Source organism: Arvicola amphibius, chromosome 10 (assembly GCF_903992535.2).
Source record: "Arvicola amphibius chromosome 10, mArvAmp1.2, whole genome shotgun sequence".
NCBI lineage: Eukaryota > Metazoa > Chordata > Mammalia > Rodentia > Cricetidae > Arvicola > Arvicola amphibius.
In genome coordinates, this window is record NC_052056.1 from 82,713,272 (window position 1) to 82,728,501 (window position 15,230).

General features: G+C 46.3%; 1 protein-coding gene across 1 annotated transcript in view; it reads left to right on the forward strand.

The window, feature by feature from the left end:
• Positions 1 to 1,355: 1,355 nt before the first annotated feature.
• Positions 1,356 to 15,230, forward strand: part of Tctn2 (tectonic family member 2) — a 32,933-nt gene continuing 19,058 nt past the window's right edge. Inside the window, exons 1-7 of the mRNA XM_038346437.1 lie at positions 1,356 to 3,115; positions 3,272 to 3,379; positions 4,074 to 4,150; positions 7,081 to 7,276; positions 10,085 to 10,185; positions 13,792 to 13,988; positions 14,752 to 14,875. Of these exons, the coding sequence (XP_038202365.1) occupies positions 3,034 to 3,115; positions 3,272 to 3,379; positions 4,074 to 4,150; positions 7,081 to 7,276; positions 10,085 to 10,185; positions 13,792 to 13,988; positions 14,752 to 14,875 (885 nt within the window). The 5' untranslated portion in view covers positions 1,356 to 3,033. The remainder of the gene's footprint in view (positions 3,116 to 3,271; positions 3,380 to 4,073; positions 4,151 to 7,080; positions 7,277 to 10,084; positions 10,186 to 13,791; positions 13,989 to 14,751; positions 14,876 to 15,230) is intronic.

Consider the following 15,230-nt stretch of genomic DNA (forward strand, 5'->3'; position numbering starts at 1 on the left):
TGGGCAGTGAGTGAAGTTGGAATGCCACTCAGGAAGGTGACCAGCAGTGGGTCATTATCAGTCATGACAGAACATCTTAGGTGGACAGTTGTATACATGCCTGGAATCCTGAGTCAGGAAGGTTTTGGGTTCAGATCCTGCCTGGGATGTGCATATATATATATATATATATATATGTATATATATGTATATATACATATATATATATATATATATATATATGACCCTGTCTTTTAAGAAAATGAACATTTTACATCAAATAAATTGTTTCCTTAACCATATTTAAATGTAACCTGACCTAAAGGCATAAGCCTTCAATCCCAGCATTCAGGGTGCAGAGATTGAGGCCAGCCTGGTCTACACAGTGAGTTGAAACCAACCAGGGCTGCATCTTGCCATTTCATTTACAAAAACAAAACAAAACAAACTAGTAGTCAGTGTAGGAGGCCTGCTGACTCGAGGCTCCCTGCAGGTGTTAGCTGTTCTGTATTCATCTGGTACACCAGCATGTTTGCACGGAGTTAACCAAGATTATTAGTAATGGTTTTCACCAAAAATGTATAAAACCTGAATTTAAATATACAAAGGGAGCAATCGCTGAGGCTGTGGTAAAGGTTGTCAGAGATACACGAGGGAAGTTTGTTGGCTGGGGTCAGAGAGCCACCTCATGGGGAAAAGGAGCTATCTAGAGGTATAACCCTGTCATTTTCTAATAGAATAACATTAATATTGGAGAACTGTTGAATACTAAAAATGTAAATGAGTTTAATCAAACAGTTGTAATTTCAACAATAAAAATTCTATTTTTAATATTTAATAATTTTTAAAAGTATTTTTCTAGATATTTTCATTAAGTAGTTTTTTCTTTTTTTAATATTTATATTTATTTATTATGTATACAACATTCCTTCCATGTATGCCTGCAGGCCAGAAGAGGGCACCAGACCCCATTACAGGTGGTTGTGAGCCACCATATGTTTGCTGGGAATTGAACTCAGGACCTTTGGAAAAGCAGGCAATGCTTTTAACCTCTGAGCCATTTCTCCAGCCCCTTAAGTAGTTTTTTCGAGACAGTTTTTCTGCATAATAGCCCTGGTTGTGTTGGAATTCACTTTGTAGACCAGACTCACAGAGGTCCTCCTAAGTGTTGGATTAAAGGCGTGCGCCACCACCACCCAGATTGCATTGAGCAGTTTTTGTTTTTAATTACTAAAAGCTTTCTTTCTTTCTTTTTTTTTTTTTTTTTTTTGTTTTTTTTTTTTTTGTTTTTCGAGACAGGGTTTCTCTGCAGCTTTTTTAGAGCCTGGCCTGGAACTAGCTCTTGTAGACCAGGCTGGCCTCGAACTCACAGAGATCCGCCTGCCTCTGCCTCCCGAGTGCTGGGATTAAAGGCGTGCGCCACCACCGCCCGGCTACTAAAAGCTTTCTTAAGAACACTGACCTTCCAGAGGACCCAGGTTCGGTTCCCAGCACTCAGGAAGCAACTCACAACTGTTTATTACTCCAGTTCCAGGGCATCAAAAGCCCTCTCCTGGCATCCACATGCACCAGGCACAAATATGGTGCACAGACGTGCATGCATGTGTAAACAACCGTACACATAGAATAAACATCTTAAAGACCCAAACAACAACACAAATCAGCTGTCATGATAGCTCAGCAGGTACTGTGACCTGACTCATCTCCAGGGCCACGTTGGGGGAGGACAGCACTGACTCCTGAGTTGTCTCCATTCGGGTCCATTTGGGACTGAGGCATAGACTTGGAGCTGGTGCATGGAGGGCCTGCATATAAAGGTGGCAGGGGCAAGTGCAGGTGCCACTTCTTCCAGCTGTTGCTGTGGGGGCCGCTGCCGATCACAGACCTCGGCCTGAGGTGACAGAAGTCCAAGCCAGTTTGCTGTGGCTAATGGATAATGACAGTGGGAGTGGAAACATCCACGGACCACTTAGCTGTCTTTGAAAGGGGAGGACCATGTTACTCCACTGATTGTAGGTGTGTGCCACCACTGCCCGGCTTGAACGAGCCTTCACCATTGGAGGGTTTTCCATGACACTGGCTGCCTGCTTTGGGGGCACTGAACCGTTTTTGGCTGGGATTGAAGGAAACACAGAACATGGCCTGGGACAAACCAAGAAATATACAGATTTTGAATATGGTAACTAGGCAAGAGGCACCTTGGACTAATTTCTAAGGTTCTCTCTCTGGCTTTGCTCATAGTGCATTTGGTGTTACCATAGAGAAAACACAAGATGCAGTTGATGACCTTACACAGGAGTATGCAGAACCATGACTGGGATGCTGTGTACATGTACAGTGGTCTTCCAGGAATGGCAAGCGGTAGCCTGGCAGAACTAGCGTAAGCCTGGCAAACTAGTCTTTAGAGCTCTTAAAAAGTTACTGACCTGGGACCTAGACAGCCCTCTACTCCCCTACCCATGTTCTGATACTAATAGGTTTTACTTCATGTGCCAGGATTGTTTGCGAGGAAGGTTGTGTATTTGCACCACGTGCACCACGTGACTAAGGACGCAAGAGCCTTAGGGCATCAGATCCCCGGGAAGTGTAGTAACAGGAAGTTGTGAGTTACCACGTGGGTGCTGGGAAACGAATTGTGATCCTCTGCAAGAGCAGCAAGTGCCCTGAACCTCTGAGCCGTTTCTCCAGACCCTCAGTGTGGTTTCTTGAAGTCTGGGATGGAAAGAACCCACGATATCCACTAGGAGTAGGGAGCTGAAAAAGCAAACAAGGCCTGGTGGGCAGGGCGAGGATCGGAGAGCTGGCGCTCTTGCACTGGGCCAATCATGGAACGCTGTTGGCCGATTGGTGGTTGCCATGGCTACTGGTACTTTCGCTAGACTTGTAGAAGCAGACTCTCTTGACCTAGACCAATCACGACATGCCTAACACCGATTGGTGGTTGCCATGACTGCGGGCTCTCAGCTTGGCAATATGGCGTCGGCTGGGCGGCGAAGACTGCCGCTTTTTCTCCTCTGGAATATTGGGGGCTTGTGAATCAGACGCATCCTCGGGATGGGTTCTCTGTCGCTACTCGGCCTCCTTTGGGGATTTTTCCTGCTCCAGGACGTCCTGAAACCGCTGCGTGGGGACCCGGGTGTGTATGGCGTGATGTGGCCTGCACGGCCCAGGCTAAGGAACCTGGAGCTCCTAGGATCCTGGAAACCAGGACCACATAAAAAGCCAGCACAAGCACCCCAGTCACAGGTTCTGCAGTAGCTAACCCCACCCCGCACCCTTCCTTCTCTCCTAGTTTTTATCCCATCTTTCATACGAATGTCCAGCCCTGAAGTCAGCGCATCCCTTGTCGGAGGCAGTGAGGATGTCACCGTCTCTCTGATTCCGCTGCAGATCGAGAAAGGTAAGATTCTGGCTTTTCTTGGAAGCGTGGGTGCTGTCCTCGGCAGAATAGGGGTGGGGAAGAAAGGCAGTGTCTCTGTGTTGTAAAACAAAGAGGTCCTGCGGACAGGTTCTGGAAATGGGATCTTGAAATAAAAGTGGGCAACAAGCCAGGCATGGCAGCACAGGTTTTGAATCCCAGCACTGAGGAGCCAGAGGCAGGTAGATCTGTGAGTTCCAAGCCAGCCCGGTCTGCATAGTGAGACCTGGTTTTTTGTTTTTGTTTTTGCTTTTGTTTTCCAAAGAAAAAATTGACCAGTATTCATTGAGATAGCTCCCTGAGTTTTCCACACAGCATCTCAGGGTTCTCATAAGAACAGTAGGGCTTCCAGGAAGTGATGGCGCACGCCTTTAATCCCAGCACTCGGGAGGCAGAAGCAGGTACATCTCTGTGAGTTTGAGGCCATCCTGGTCTACAAGAGCGAGTTCCAGGACAGGCTCCAAAGCTACAGAGAAACCCTGTCTTGAAACAACAACAACAACAACAACAACAACAACAACAAAAAGAATGGTAGCATCTCTTTATCCCATTGGCAAATGAGGAGATATAGTGCATGGCCAGTTTTGTTTAGTGTGTCTGTGGAGATTCCCACCCTAGGACTCTCGACCCCTTAGCTGCTGGACCCTGATGCCTTGCGTTCTAATTTTCCCCTTAGGAGTGTTGCCAGTTCCTACTTGTGGTGGTCTCAGCAATGAGACAGGAGATTGGAATGTGACTGTGAGCCCCGGTGTGGTAAGACCTGAGGCAAAAGCTCTACTGCATCTGTAGAGGCCTCCTGTGTAGGCTTTGTGCAGGTGTGTGCGTGTGTGCACACGCGAGTGTGTGTGTGTGTGTGTAGCTGGGGATCAAACTCAGGTCCTGTGTGTTTTACCACACTGTCAGCTCCCCGATGTTCTTGTGATCTGACATTGCATCTTTCACGTAAGTGGAATTTTCTTTGGGCCACCAACCAACTCCCAGGTAAAGGCATGGAGACTTATTAATGATTATGAATGATCAGCCTCGGCTTACACTTCTCCCACTGGCTCTTGTAACTTAATCTAACCTGTTCATAGTCATCTACATTCTGCCTCAGGGCTTTTTACCTTTTATTCTGTATGTCCTGCTATGTCCTACTTTCCTGCTTCCTCTGTGTCTGCCTGGCGTCTCTTTCTCCCCACCCCAGCCTGAATTTCTTCTGCTTACTCTCCCTGCACAGAAGTCCTGCCTATGCCTCCTCTCTCACTTTTTATTAGACCAGTTGGGTGCCTTAGGCAGGCAAGGTAAAACAGCAACACATCAACACATCTGTATATAGTTAAACAAATATTCCTCAACATAAATAAACGCAGCACATATTTGCATAGTTAAACAAATATTCTGCAACAGTTCCACATTCAATATTATCTGGAATTGTCTGGAATTGTGGGCTATCAATGTAGATCCCCTATCTAGCATGAAGTTCTTACATTAGCGTTAATGGTGTGTTTGGATGTGTTACAGGTAGAGCATTCAGATGTATAAGACAGCCTGCTTTACATAGAGAGACCTTATCTAAAAGAGAAAAACAAGCTGGGCAGTGGTGGTGCATGCCTTTAATCCCAGCTTTCGGGAGGCAGAGGTCTCTGTGAGTTTGAGGCCAGCCCGGTCTAGAGAGCGAGTTTCCAGACAGACACCAAAGATACAAAGAAACCCTGTCTTGAAAAACCAAAACAACAGCAACAAAAACAAAACAGATCAAAACAAAGTAAAAAGCATGAAACTTTTTATTTATCATTTATTTATTTATTTGAGACAGGGGTTCTCTGTGTAGTTTTGGAGCCTGTCTTGAAACTACCTATGTAGACCAGGCTGTCTTTGAACTCACAGAGATTCACCTGCCTCTGTCAAGGGCTGGGATTAAAGGCGTGCCCCACCACCACCGGTTAGGCACTAGATTTTTTTAGATTTATGAGAGATGAGGCATCTCCTACTGAGTGAATGCTAGTGGACATAGTATGGATGTGAGAGATAAACAAGTGAGAAAGACTGCTTTAGGGATGGCAGTTCAGGGCCACCCTGAGAGAAGTGAAACTCTATTCCATTTCTTCTGCCTCAAAAGTCTTCTCGGCAAACTGGCTTCAAATACTGGACTGTGTTTACCTTTCTCTAAGTGTCCAAAAGTTGTTTGTTTTTATGTTTAAGATGAGGATAAGGGGGAGCGGAGCCAGAGAGATGATTCAGTGGTTTCTCATGTTCTTGCAGAGGACTCAGGACTGGTTCACAGACATCTACACTGGCAGAACACCGTGCACTTAATATAAAATATATATTTAGTTTTATATTAAAACACACATGTATGTGTATATATACAGACACACAGACACACACACACACACAGTCTTAGGGTTTCTGTTGCTATAAAGAGACACCATGACCATGGCAACTTTTATAAAGGAAACATTTAATTGGGTGGCTTACAGTTCAGAGGTTTTGTCCATTATCATCATGGTGGGTCATGGTCGTATGCAGGCAGACATGGTGCTGGAGAAGGAGCTGAGAGTTCTACATCTTGATCCAAAGGGAACAGGAAGTAAATTGAGACGCGGGGCATGGCTTGAGGATATGAGACCTCAAAGCCTAACTCCACAGTGGCACACTTTCTCCAACAAGGCTACACCTCCTAACAGTGCCACTCCCTATGAGCCTATGAGGACCAATTACATTCAAGCTACCACATATGTGTATGTATGTGTATGGGTAAGATTAGGAAATGGGGATGGATGTGGTGGGGCACAGCTTTAGTCCCAGAACTTGGGAAACAGAGTCAGGTGGATTTCTGTGAGTTTGAGGTCAGCTTGGTTTACATGGCAAGTTCAATACCAGCAGAAGTACAGTGTGAGATCCTGACTCAAAAAAGAAAAAGAAAATTTGGACGTGGAGTTGTGGAGATGGCTCGGTGGTTCAGAGTTCTTTCCAAAGAAAGAGCCAGAGGCCAGTTCTTAGTGCCCACACCAGGTGGCCAACAAACACTTGCAACTCTAGCTCCGGGACATCCCGCATTCTTTTTTTAAAATAATAATTTATTTTTATTTTATTTACATTGCTGTTTTGGGAGGGTGTCATATCCCCTGGAACTGGGATTACAGACAGTTGTGAGCTGCCATGTGGGTGCTGGGAATTGAACCTGGGTCCTCTAGAAGAGGAGGGAGTCCTCTTACCCTCTGAGCCATCTCTACAGCCGTAAGCATCCAGCATTCTCTTTGGGCCTCTGTTGATACACACACACACACACACACACACACACACAGCATATACACATAAAAACATACACATAAGTAAAAAGGAAAAATTTTAAAACTCAGGAATTAGTCAGGAAATATGGTTCAGCTGGTAGAGTGCTTGTCTAGCATGTGTGAAGCCCTCAGTTCAGCCCCAGCAACAGTAATGTGCATGTATGTATACACACACTGAATAACAAAGGTAATCATGAGGAGGTCCGGAGCTTGGTACCACAGCTTGTTTAGAAGTGAAGAGCAGGCTGCTGTCTTTGTATCGCCAATTCTCCTTCTGCGAGTTGAGCCATCTTGGTAAAACGAAGCAAGGCTCACCTGTGAGTTTACAATGTTTTCTGTTACATGTTCTCATCACTAGAGATGCTGGGTGCAAGACACTTTAAAGGCACAGCCATGTTTTCCTTCCAGAACGCGCTGGAAGTGACGGTCCGGTGGAAGAGGGGCCTGGACTGGTGCTCCTCAAACGAGACTGCATCCTTCTCGGAGCTTCCTTGCCTCTTGCAGACGCTGCTGGTTTCAGCATCCCACAATGCATCCTGTTTAGCACATCTGCTCATTCAGGTGGAGATTTATCCCAATGCGTCTGTGACCCACAATGCATCAGGCAAGTAATGTCTGTGGACAGATACTAGATGTGGCTCTGTGTTGTTATTTTGTGGTTGTTTTTGTTTGTTTGTTTTGAGACAGGATCTCATTGTGTAGCTCGAGTTGGTCTAGAACTCACTATGCAGAACAGGTTGTCCTTGAATCACAGAAATCTGCCTGCCTCTGCCTCTTGAGTTAAGTTTTTTATAAATTTGTATGTATGTATGTGTGTGTGTGTTTGGGTGAATATATGTATATTCAGTGCCCTGAAGAGACCAGAAGAGGGCATCAGATCCCAGTACCTGGAATTCCGTGCAGAACCCTGGTCCTTTGCAAGAACAGTGGGTTCTCTTAACCACTGAGTCATTTCTCCACTCGCTGAGACTCAACTTTTGAGTCTCGCCTGCCTTCCTAAATGTACTATTTTTGTTTGTTTGCTTTTGAGGTTTTTTACTTGGTATCACTTTATTTAATTAAGATCTAGCTAAGCAACTGGTGGCACACACCTTTAATCCTGGCACTGAGGAGGTAGAGGCAGGTGGATCTCTGTGAGTTCAAGGCCAGCCTGTTGTCCATAGTGAGTTTCACAACAGTCAGAGCTACATAATGAGACCTTGTCTCAAACTCTCTCTCTCTCTCTCTCTCTCTCTCTCTCTCTCTCTCTCTCTCTCTCTCTCTCTCACACACACACACACACACACACACACACACAATTATCTGGCTCTCCTGACATACCTTTTGTAAATCACTTTAAGTCCTTTTGGGGAGAAGGTAAAATTTGTTTCCATGCATCGATCCCCATGTCTCTGCTTAAGAAACTATAATTGAACCAACACTGATAGAGGCGGGCCACCTTTCTCAGTGTGACTCGGAAGGTACAGCACCCCTCCTCCTCTTCTGCTGTTCAGATGCCGGCAGGAGCACACTCTCTGTGGAGCTGCTAGGCCACCACGTGGCCAGCCTCTGTACTCGCTCAAATGACATATCTCTCTCTCTCTCTCCCTCTTAAGATCACACCTACAAATCTATAATAAACTTCTTTTTAAAACAGAGAGAGAGAGAGAGAGAGAGAGAGAGAGAGAGAGAGAGAGAGAGAGAGAGAGAGGCAGGCAGGCAGGCAGGCAGGCAGACAGACAGACAGACAGACAGACTGTGGATGCAGCTCATGTGGGAGAGTGCCTGCCTACCACACAAAGCATGAGTTCAATTCCCAGTATACAGAAACTGAGCAAGGTCATGCTTGTCTGTAATCCCAGCACTGGGAGGCGGAGGCAGGAGAATCAGAAAATCCAAGGTCATTCTTGGTTATACAGTAAGTTTGAGGACAATCTGAGCTACCATGTTTCTTAAATAAAAGGCGTGGGGATGGCCTGCTATAACAATTGCTACCACCATGGTTCTCTCGCCTGTAGCAGACGCCAGCAGCTCTTGCCTGAGTAGTTATGGCTGGCCTTGATCTTACCTGGTAGCCAAGGTTAGCCCCTACTTCAAACCATCTTGCCTCGACTGAGGGCTACGATCATGGGTGGGCACTACCATGCCCTAATTTCAACTGGTATTTTGAGACAGAGACTCACATAGCCAAGGATGACCTGGAGTTCACTGTGTACCTGAGGCTAGCCTGCATCCTGACCCTCCTGCCTTTGCCTCCCAAGTGCTGGGATGACAGGCATGAGCCACACACTCAGCTCAAACACTTATTAAAGGAAGAAAAAGGAATCTTTCTGAAGAAAGCAGTGGTTTTAGTTTTAGAGGTTTTTGTTGTTGTTTCTTTTTTAATGCTTAAAATTCCGAACACACCAAGAAGATATTCAGTGTATCCTCAGAAAATCTCCTGGAAAAAATCCGTAAAGCGGAAGGTACTTGCAGGAGTCCTTCATGGTAGCCACGATTCAGAGGCTTGCTTGACAGTGTTTCCTCCGTGGGCTGCAGATGCTCAGTGACCTAGAGTGTGCTGCGCTTCCAGAGGACCCGGATGCAGGTTCTAGTACCCTGTCGGGTGGCTCACAGATGTGGGACTCTCCCTGGAACCCTCACTCATATACACCTTCCCCACCATAGTTCAAAAAAAAAATTTTTTTTTTTGAGACAGGGTTTCTTTGTATAGCTCTAACTGTCCTGGAACACTCTGTGTAGACCAGGCTGGCCCTGAACTCACAGAGATCCACCTGACTCTGCCTCCTGAATGCTGGGATTAAAGATGTATGCTACCACCACCCAGCCAAAATAAATCTTTGAAGTATTTTCCATACTAGGTTTTCATGTCCACCCAGCCTACCCAGTTCAGAAAGTTCCAGGTTCAGTGGGAGATCCTGCTTTAGAAACATAAGGTGGGGGCTGGAGAGATGGCTCAGCAGTTAAGAGCACTGGCTGATGATCTTCCAGAGGATCTGAGTTTAATTCCCAGCAACCATATGGTGGCTCACAACCATCTGTAATGAGGTCTGGTGCCCTCTTCTGGCCTGCAGGATACATGCAGACAGAACACTGTATACTAATTAATAAATAAATCTTTAAATAATAATAATAATAAAAGGAAACATAAGGTGGAATGCCTGGCATGATGGTGTGTACCTGTAATCCTAGTTCTTTGGAGGCAGAGGCAAGTGAATCTCTGTGAGTTCAAGGACAGCCAGGCCTATATAGTGTGAGACCCAACCAAAACCACCAACAACTAAGGTGAAGAGAAAACACCTGACTTCAGGCTCTGCTTGCACACGCATGCACACACACTCTTACACATTGTGATTCAGCCGTTTTGTGAGTCTCAAGAACTGTCCACGCTTTGTTTCCTAGCTGAAGCTTTTCTGCCATATGTGCTTTTCAGATAACATGACCGTCATTCCTAACCAAGTCTACCAGCCTCTGGGTCCCTGTCCTTGCGACTTGACAGCCAAGGCCTGTGACATTCGCTGCTGCTGTGACCAAGTGAGTTCTTTCTCTTTGCCAGGCTTCCTGAGAGCATTTGGGACAACAGTCGTCCCTAGCAGCTTTGGATAGGTGACGACAGAGATTATATTTTATTTTACAAATCATTTTTTTAAAGATTTATTTATTTTTATGTGCACTGGTGTTTTGCCTGTGTTTATGTCTGTGTGAGGGTGTCAGGTCCCCTGGAACTAGGGTTACAGACAGTTGTGAGTTGCCATGTGGCTGCTGGGAATTGAACATGGTTCCTCTGGAAGAGCAAACAGTGCTGTCAACCCGTGAGCCATCTCTCTAACCCTTTTTTTTTGTTGTTGTTGTTATTGTGTTTGTTTGCTTGTTTGTTTTTTCAGATAGGGTCCTGTGCAGCCCAAGCTGGCCTGGAATTCTTCCTGTGGCAGAGGGAGTAGCCTTGAACTCTTGATCCTCCTGCCTCTATCTCCAACCAGAAAATAGTGTTCGAATTGAGTATTTTTCTCTTCTAGCATTGTTTGTGTAGTTTGTGGAGGAAAGAGAAAAGAATATGTCTTTGGATAAAGTCACATTTGGAAAAGCTATAGCTAGAGGATGATTTTAATCTTACTACATTTATTTTTGGCATATGGTGTGGCATGGTGTGTTTGTGGGGCATTATAGAGGCTTATGTCACTGCACGTGTGACGATCAGGGAACAGCTTGTGGGAGGCTCCAGGAATCAAGCCTACGTTGTCACCTTTGGCAGTAAGCAGCTTTGTATGCTGAGTCACATGACAAACACACACACACTCCTGTGTGTGTGTGTGTGTGTGTGTGTGACAGTGTCTCACTGTGTAGCCTCAGACTTAAGACAGTCCACCTTTCTCAGCTTCCCTGAGTGCCAAGATTGTAGGCACAAACCACGACATCTGTTTTCTCTTTCTATCTATCTATCTATCTATCTATCTATCTATCTATCTATCTATCTCTATCTCTTTTTCTTTCACCTGCCTCCTCTGAGTGCTGGGATTAAAGGTGTGCACCACCACCACCCAGCTCCACACCTACTTGGTTTCTAATACATATAGTAAAGTGTTAAATTTAAGAAAAATGAGAAGAATGTTTGCTAGTACCCATGGTGTCCCAATTTTGCATGAATATGAATTTATGTGTTTTTGTTTTCTGCTTCTCCCCCTGGGAAAATGCAGTATTTTGTTGTTTTTGTTCATTTGCTGTATAATGTTTTGTTCAACTGTATAATAATGTTGGTTAGTCTGTAACTAGCTCTGTAGTCCAGGTATCTCACAGATACTCACAGATATCCCCCTGTCTCTGCCTCCTGAGTGCTGGGATTAAAGGACTAATGTTGCTGATGTTAATTCAGGGTCTTGCTGTGTAGCCCTGGCTGGCATGGTGCTCACTGTGCGTGTGTGATACACCCTCAGCCACGGCAAACTTGCCTGCTTAAGTCAAAGGAGCCTGGTGCACAAGAAGCTGTGTACTTAGGTGTTTTGTTTTGTTTTGTTTTAAATTGGTTTTTCGAGACAGGGTTTCTCTGTGTAGTAGTCCAGGCTGTTCTGGAACTAGCTCTTGTAGACCAGGCTGACCTTAAACTCACAGAGATTCGCCTGCCTCTGCCTCCTGAGTGCTGGGATTAAAGGCGTGCGCCACCACTGCCCGGCACTTAGTTGTTTTGAGATAGGGTCTCATATAGCTGCGGATAACCTTAACTCCTGATTCTCTTCTGCTTCCACCTTCCAAGTACTAGAATGACAGATGTTTGATACCATGCCAAGTAAAACAAACCTTCACCCTGCCCCCAGCGATATGTAATGTCACATACACCCCCGGGATATGTGATATCTAATTTTGATCTTTTGAGAGGTAAACACACACCAGGGAACACATGGTCATAGCACTGGGGAGGTGGAGGCAGGAGGGTCAGGTGCTACAGTCCAGCAGCAGCAACTGCCGATTATAGGGCAGCCTGGGGTACATGAGACCCTCAAACAAAAGAAATGGCTGTCAGAAAAACCTGTCCGCAGTGTCATGGTGTTAGAGCGACATGCACCCGTGTGTCACTGTGGTCCACCACCGCCATCGGTGTATTTACATAATCAGGTGGCAGGCGACACATGGCACTGCCAGGCTGTACCCAGTCTGCCACTAACAGTGATGTGACCTCCTTCACTCCCTGCCCTTGGAGCTGATTGTACTGTATATTATATTAGCCGCTACTGTTAGGATTTACTACTCTACTGGCAAGTGTGGTGCCACACTCCAATGAGCCTCACTCCGGGGAGGTTAAACCTGAGAATCATGAACGAGAAGCTGGCCTGGTCTACATAGTGAGGCTCTCTCATAACAGAAGAGCAGGGCCAAATGTGGTGGTGCACATGTATGCACAGACATGCATGTAGGCAAAACACCCACACACATAAAATAAGCATTACTGTAAAAAAAATTCCCAGTTTGCATAGTTAGTTCTAGTCAGAGCTTCTCAGTGAGACCCTGCCTCTAAATAACTAAGAAACCAAAAGGCAATAGTGGACAGAACATGGTGGCTCATGCTTAACCCCGCACACGGGAGGCAGAGGCAGCTGGATCTCTGTGAATTTGAGGCCAGCCTGGTCTACCCAGTGAGTTCCAGCCAGAGAGCCCTTGTCTCAGTAAGTAGATATGCACACCAAACGTATTTTGTGTCGATGATGTCTTCAGATAACCTGAACTTATATTTTATGCATGATGTTAATTTTGAGTTTGAGGTACTGGGATTGAATGTAGGCCTCACACATCCGAGGATCCCACTGGGTAATGCACCCAGCTCTTCTCTGTCCCTTTTTAAATTTTGAGACAGAGTCTTGCTAAGTTGCCAAGGCTGGTCTTGAGCTTTTGGTCCTCCTTCCTCAGATTCCTGAGTAGCTAAGATTATACACCTGGCTCTTATTCTTGGGGTGGGTGTGGGTGTGGCTTTTTGAGAAAGGGTTTCTCTGTAATAGCCGTGGCTGTCCTGGAGCTTGCTCTGTAGACCAAGCCAGTCTCCAGCTCACAGAGTTCTACCTGCCTCTGCCTCTCAAATTCTGGTATTAAAGGCGTGTGACACTACCGCCCGGCTTGAAGGCTGGAAATTTCTGCCTGGGACTTCACTAGGGAGTTGACTAAGGAACTGTGTGTGTGTGTTGTTGTTGTTGTTGTTGTTGTTGCTCATAAATGCAAACATTTGCAGAAGCCAGAGGACAACCTTGGATGTTATGCCTTAGGAACATGCATCCTTTCTTTGGAGACAGGACGCCTCACTGAACCTGCAGCTGGCAGAGTAGGCTAGGCTGGCTGTCTAGTCAGCCCCAGGGATGCCCCTCTTTCTGTCTCCCCAGCACTGGAATTATAACCATGGGCCACCACACCTGGTCTTTCTATGGAGGTCCTTGAAGTCGAACTCTGGTCCTGCTGTGTAGCAAGCATTTTTGCTGACTGCACCTCCTCCACTTCCCCAGGGAGCTCTTCTTGCACCACAAAGCACTTTGGGAGGAGACAGAGATGCATTGCTTTCTCAGCTATGGGGTTGCAGGCTGGTAGCATCATGCTTGCTGCAAGCTGTGCCCGGTGTCACAGTGGGAGAGCTTGCGCCCTCACTGCCCTTTGTCTGTTTCCAAGGACTGCCAGCCGGAAGTAAAGGAGCTGTTCCAGCAGTCCTGCTTCTCCGGTGTGTTTGGAGGGGACGTCAACCCTCCCTTCGACCAGCGCTGTGCTGTGGGCACCACTCATGAGACCCTGGACTGGTTTCCTTTCCTGTGTGTGCAGTCACCCCCCTCCACCTCGCCTTTCCTCGGTTACTTCTATCATGGTGCCATGTGAGTAGCCACTGCCTGGAGGGATCTGTTTCTAGTGCCACCAGGTTCCCTTCACTTGGCTTGGGTCACATTTCTTCTCAGTACCTTAAAAAAGTCATACTGGTTTGTGGTTAGCGAGGTCATTTCTCCCAAAGTGTCAGAAAGAACTGAGAACCCAGCAGATGCAGTCGGCAGTCGGCAGTGACTTTCCAGCATGGAGGAAGGGTGCCAAGGGCTCACTGGGGCTTGAACTTTCTGTGTTTTATACTTCAGTATCGTTGAAATTGTTGTTGTGGTTGTTGCTGTTGTTGTTTGGAGACAGGGTTTCTCAGTGTAGTCCTGACTGTCCTGGAACTCCCTCGGTAGACCAGACTGGCCTTGAGTTCAGAGATCCGCCTGCCTCTGCCTTGCAAGTGCTGCTTGTGTGTCCTGCTGTTGTCACTGTCAATCCCCTCTGAAGAATTTATGACTATGATCTTTGTAAATAAAAAACAATGAAGAGCTGGGGTCGGTGTTGTGTTCCTGAAACCCCAGCAATCAGGAGGCAGAGACAGGAGGATCAGGAGTTCAAGGTCATTCTTGGCTATATAGAGAATTTGAGGCCAGCCTGGGCCATATGAGACAGATAGCAAAGCAGAGAAGAAGCATTACAGGGTGATTGTTGAACTATTATCAATCATTTTTTCATGGTGTTGGGGTGGAACCTCAGCCTATACGTAGGCTAAGCTTGCAGGTTAAGCAAACCCCTGCGGGCCCATGGATAATCTCTCTTGCTGACTTGCAGTTCCCCTAGACATGACCCCGCCTTTGAAGCCCATCTGCACCTTGACCTGAGAGACTTTGCTGATGCTGGCTACAAACAAGGAGATCCCATCATGACCACAATGGGGTATTTTACTGTCCCTCAGGTAACGCCTTCCATTTCCACATTTGGATTCAAGTAATGTCCGTCCTAAGCAGCTGGTCTCCCTCCTGTGCATTGACTACTAATAGTCTCTAGACTGAAAAGACTTTCTTAACCCCGTTCACTAATCACAGAGTGTATATCACCACAGGGAGAGTCTCTGTGGAGACACCTTGGAGACGGTGGTCAGTTCCCACCTCATCCCCTTTCAGTGTTTCGTGGTTTTGTGTTGCTGGGGCTGGTACTGAGGGCCTTGTGTGTGCCAGTCAAGGGCTCCACCACTAGGCTACATCCCCAGCCCCAGCAATTTCTAAGAAGCTTAGAAGTATGTGACTGTGTATAACATTCGGAATGTCAAA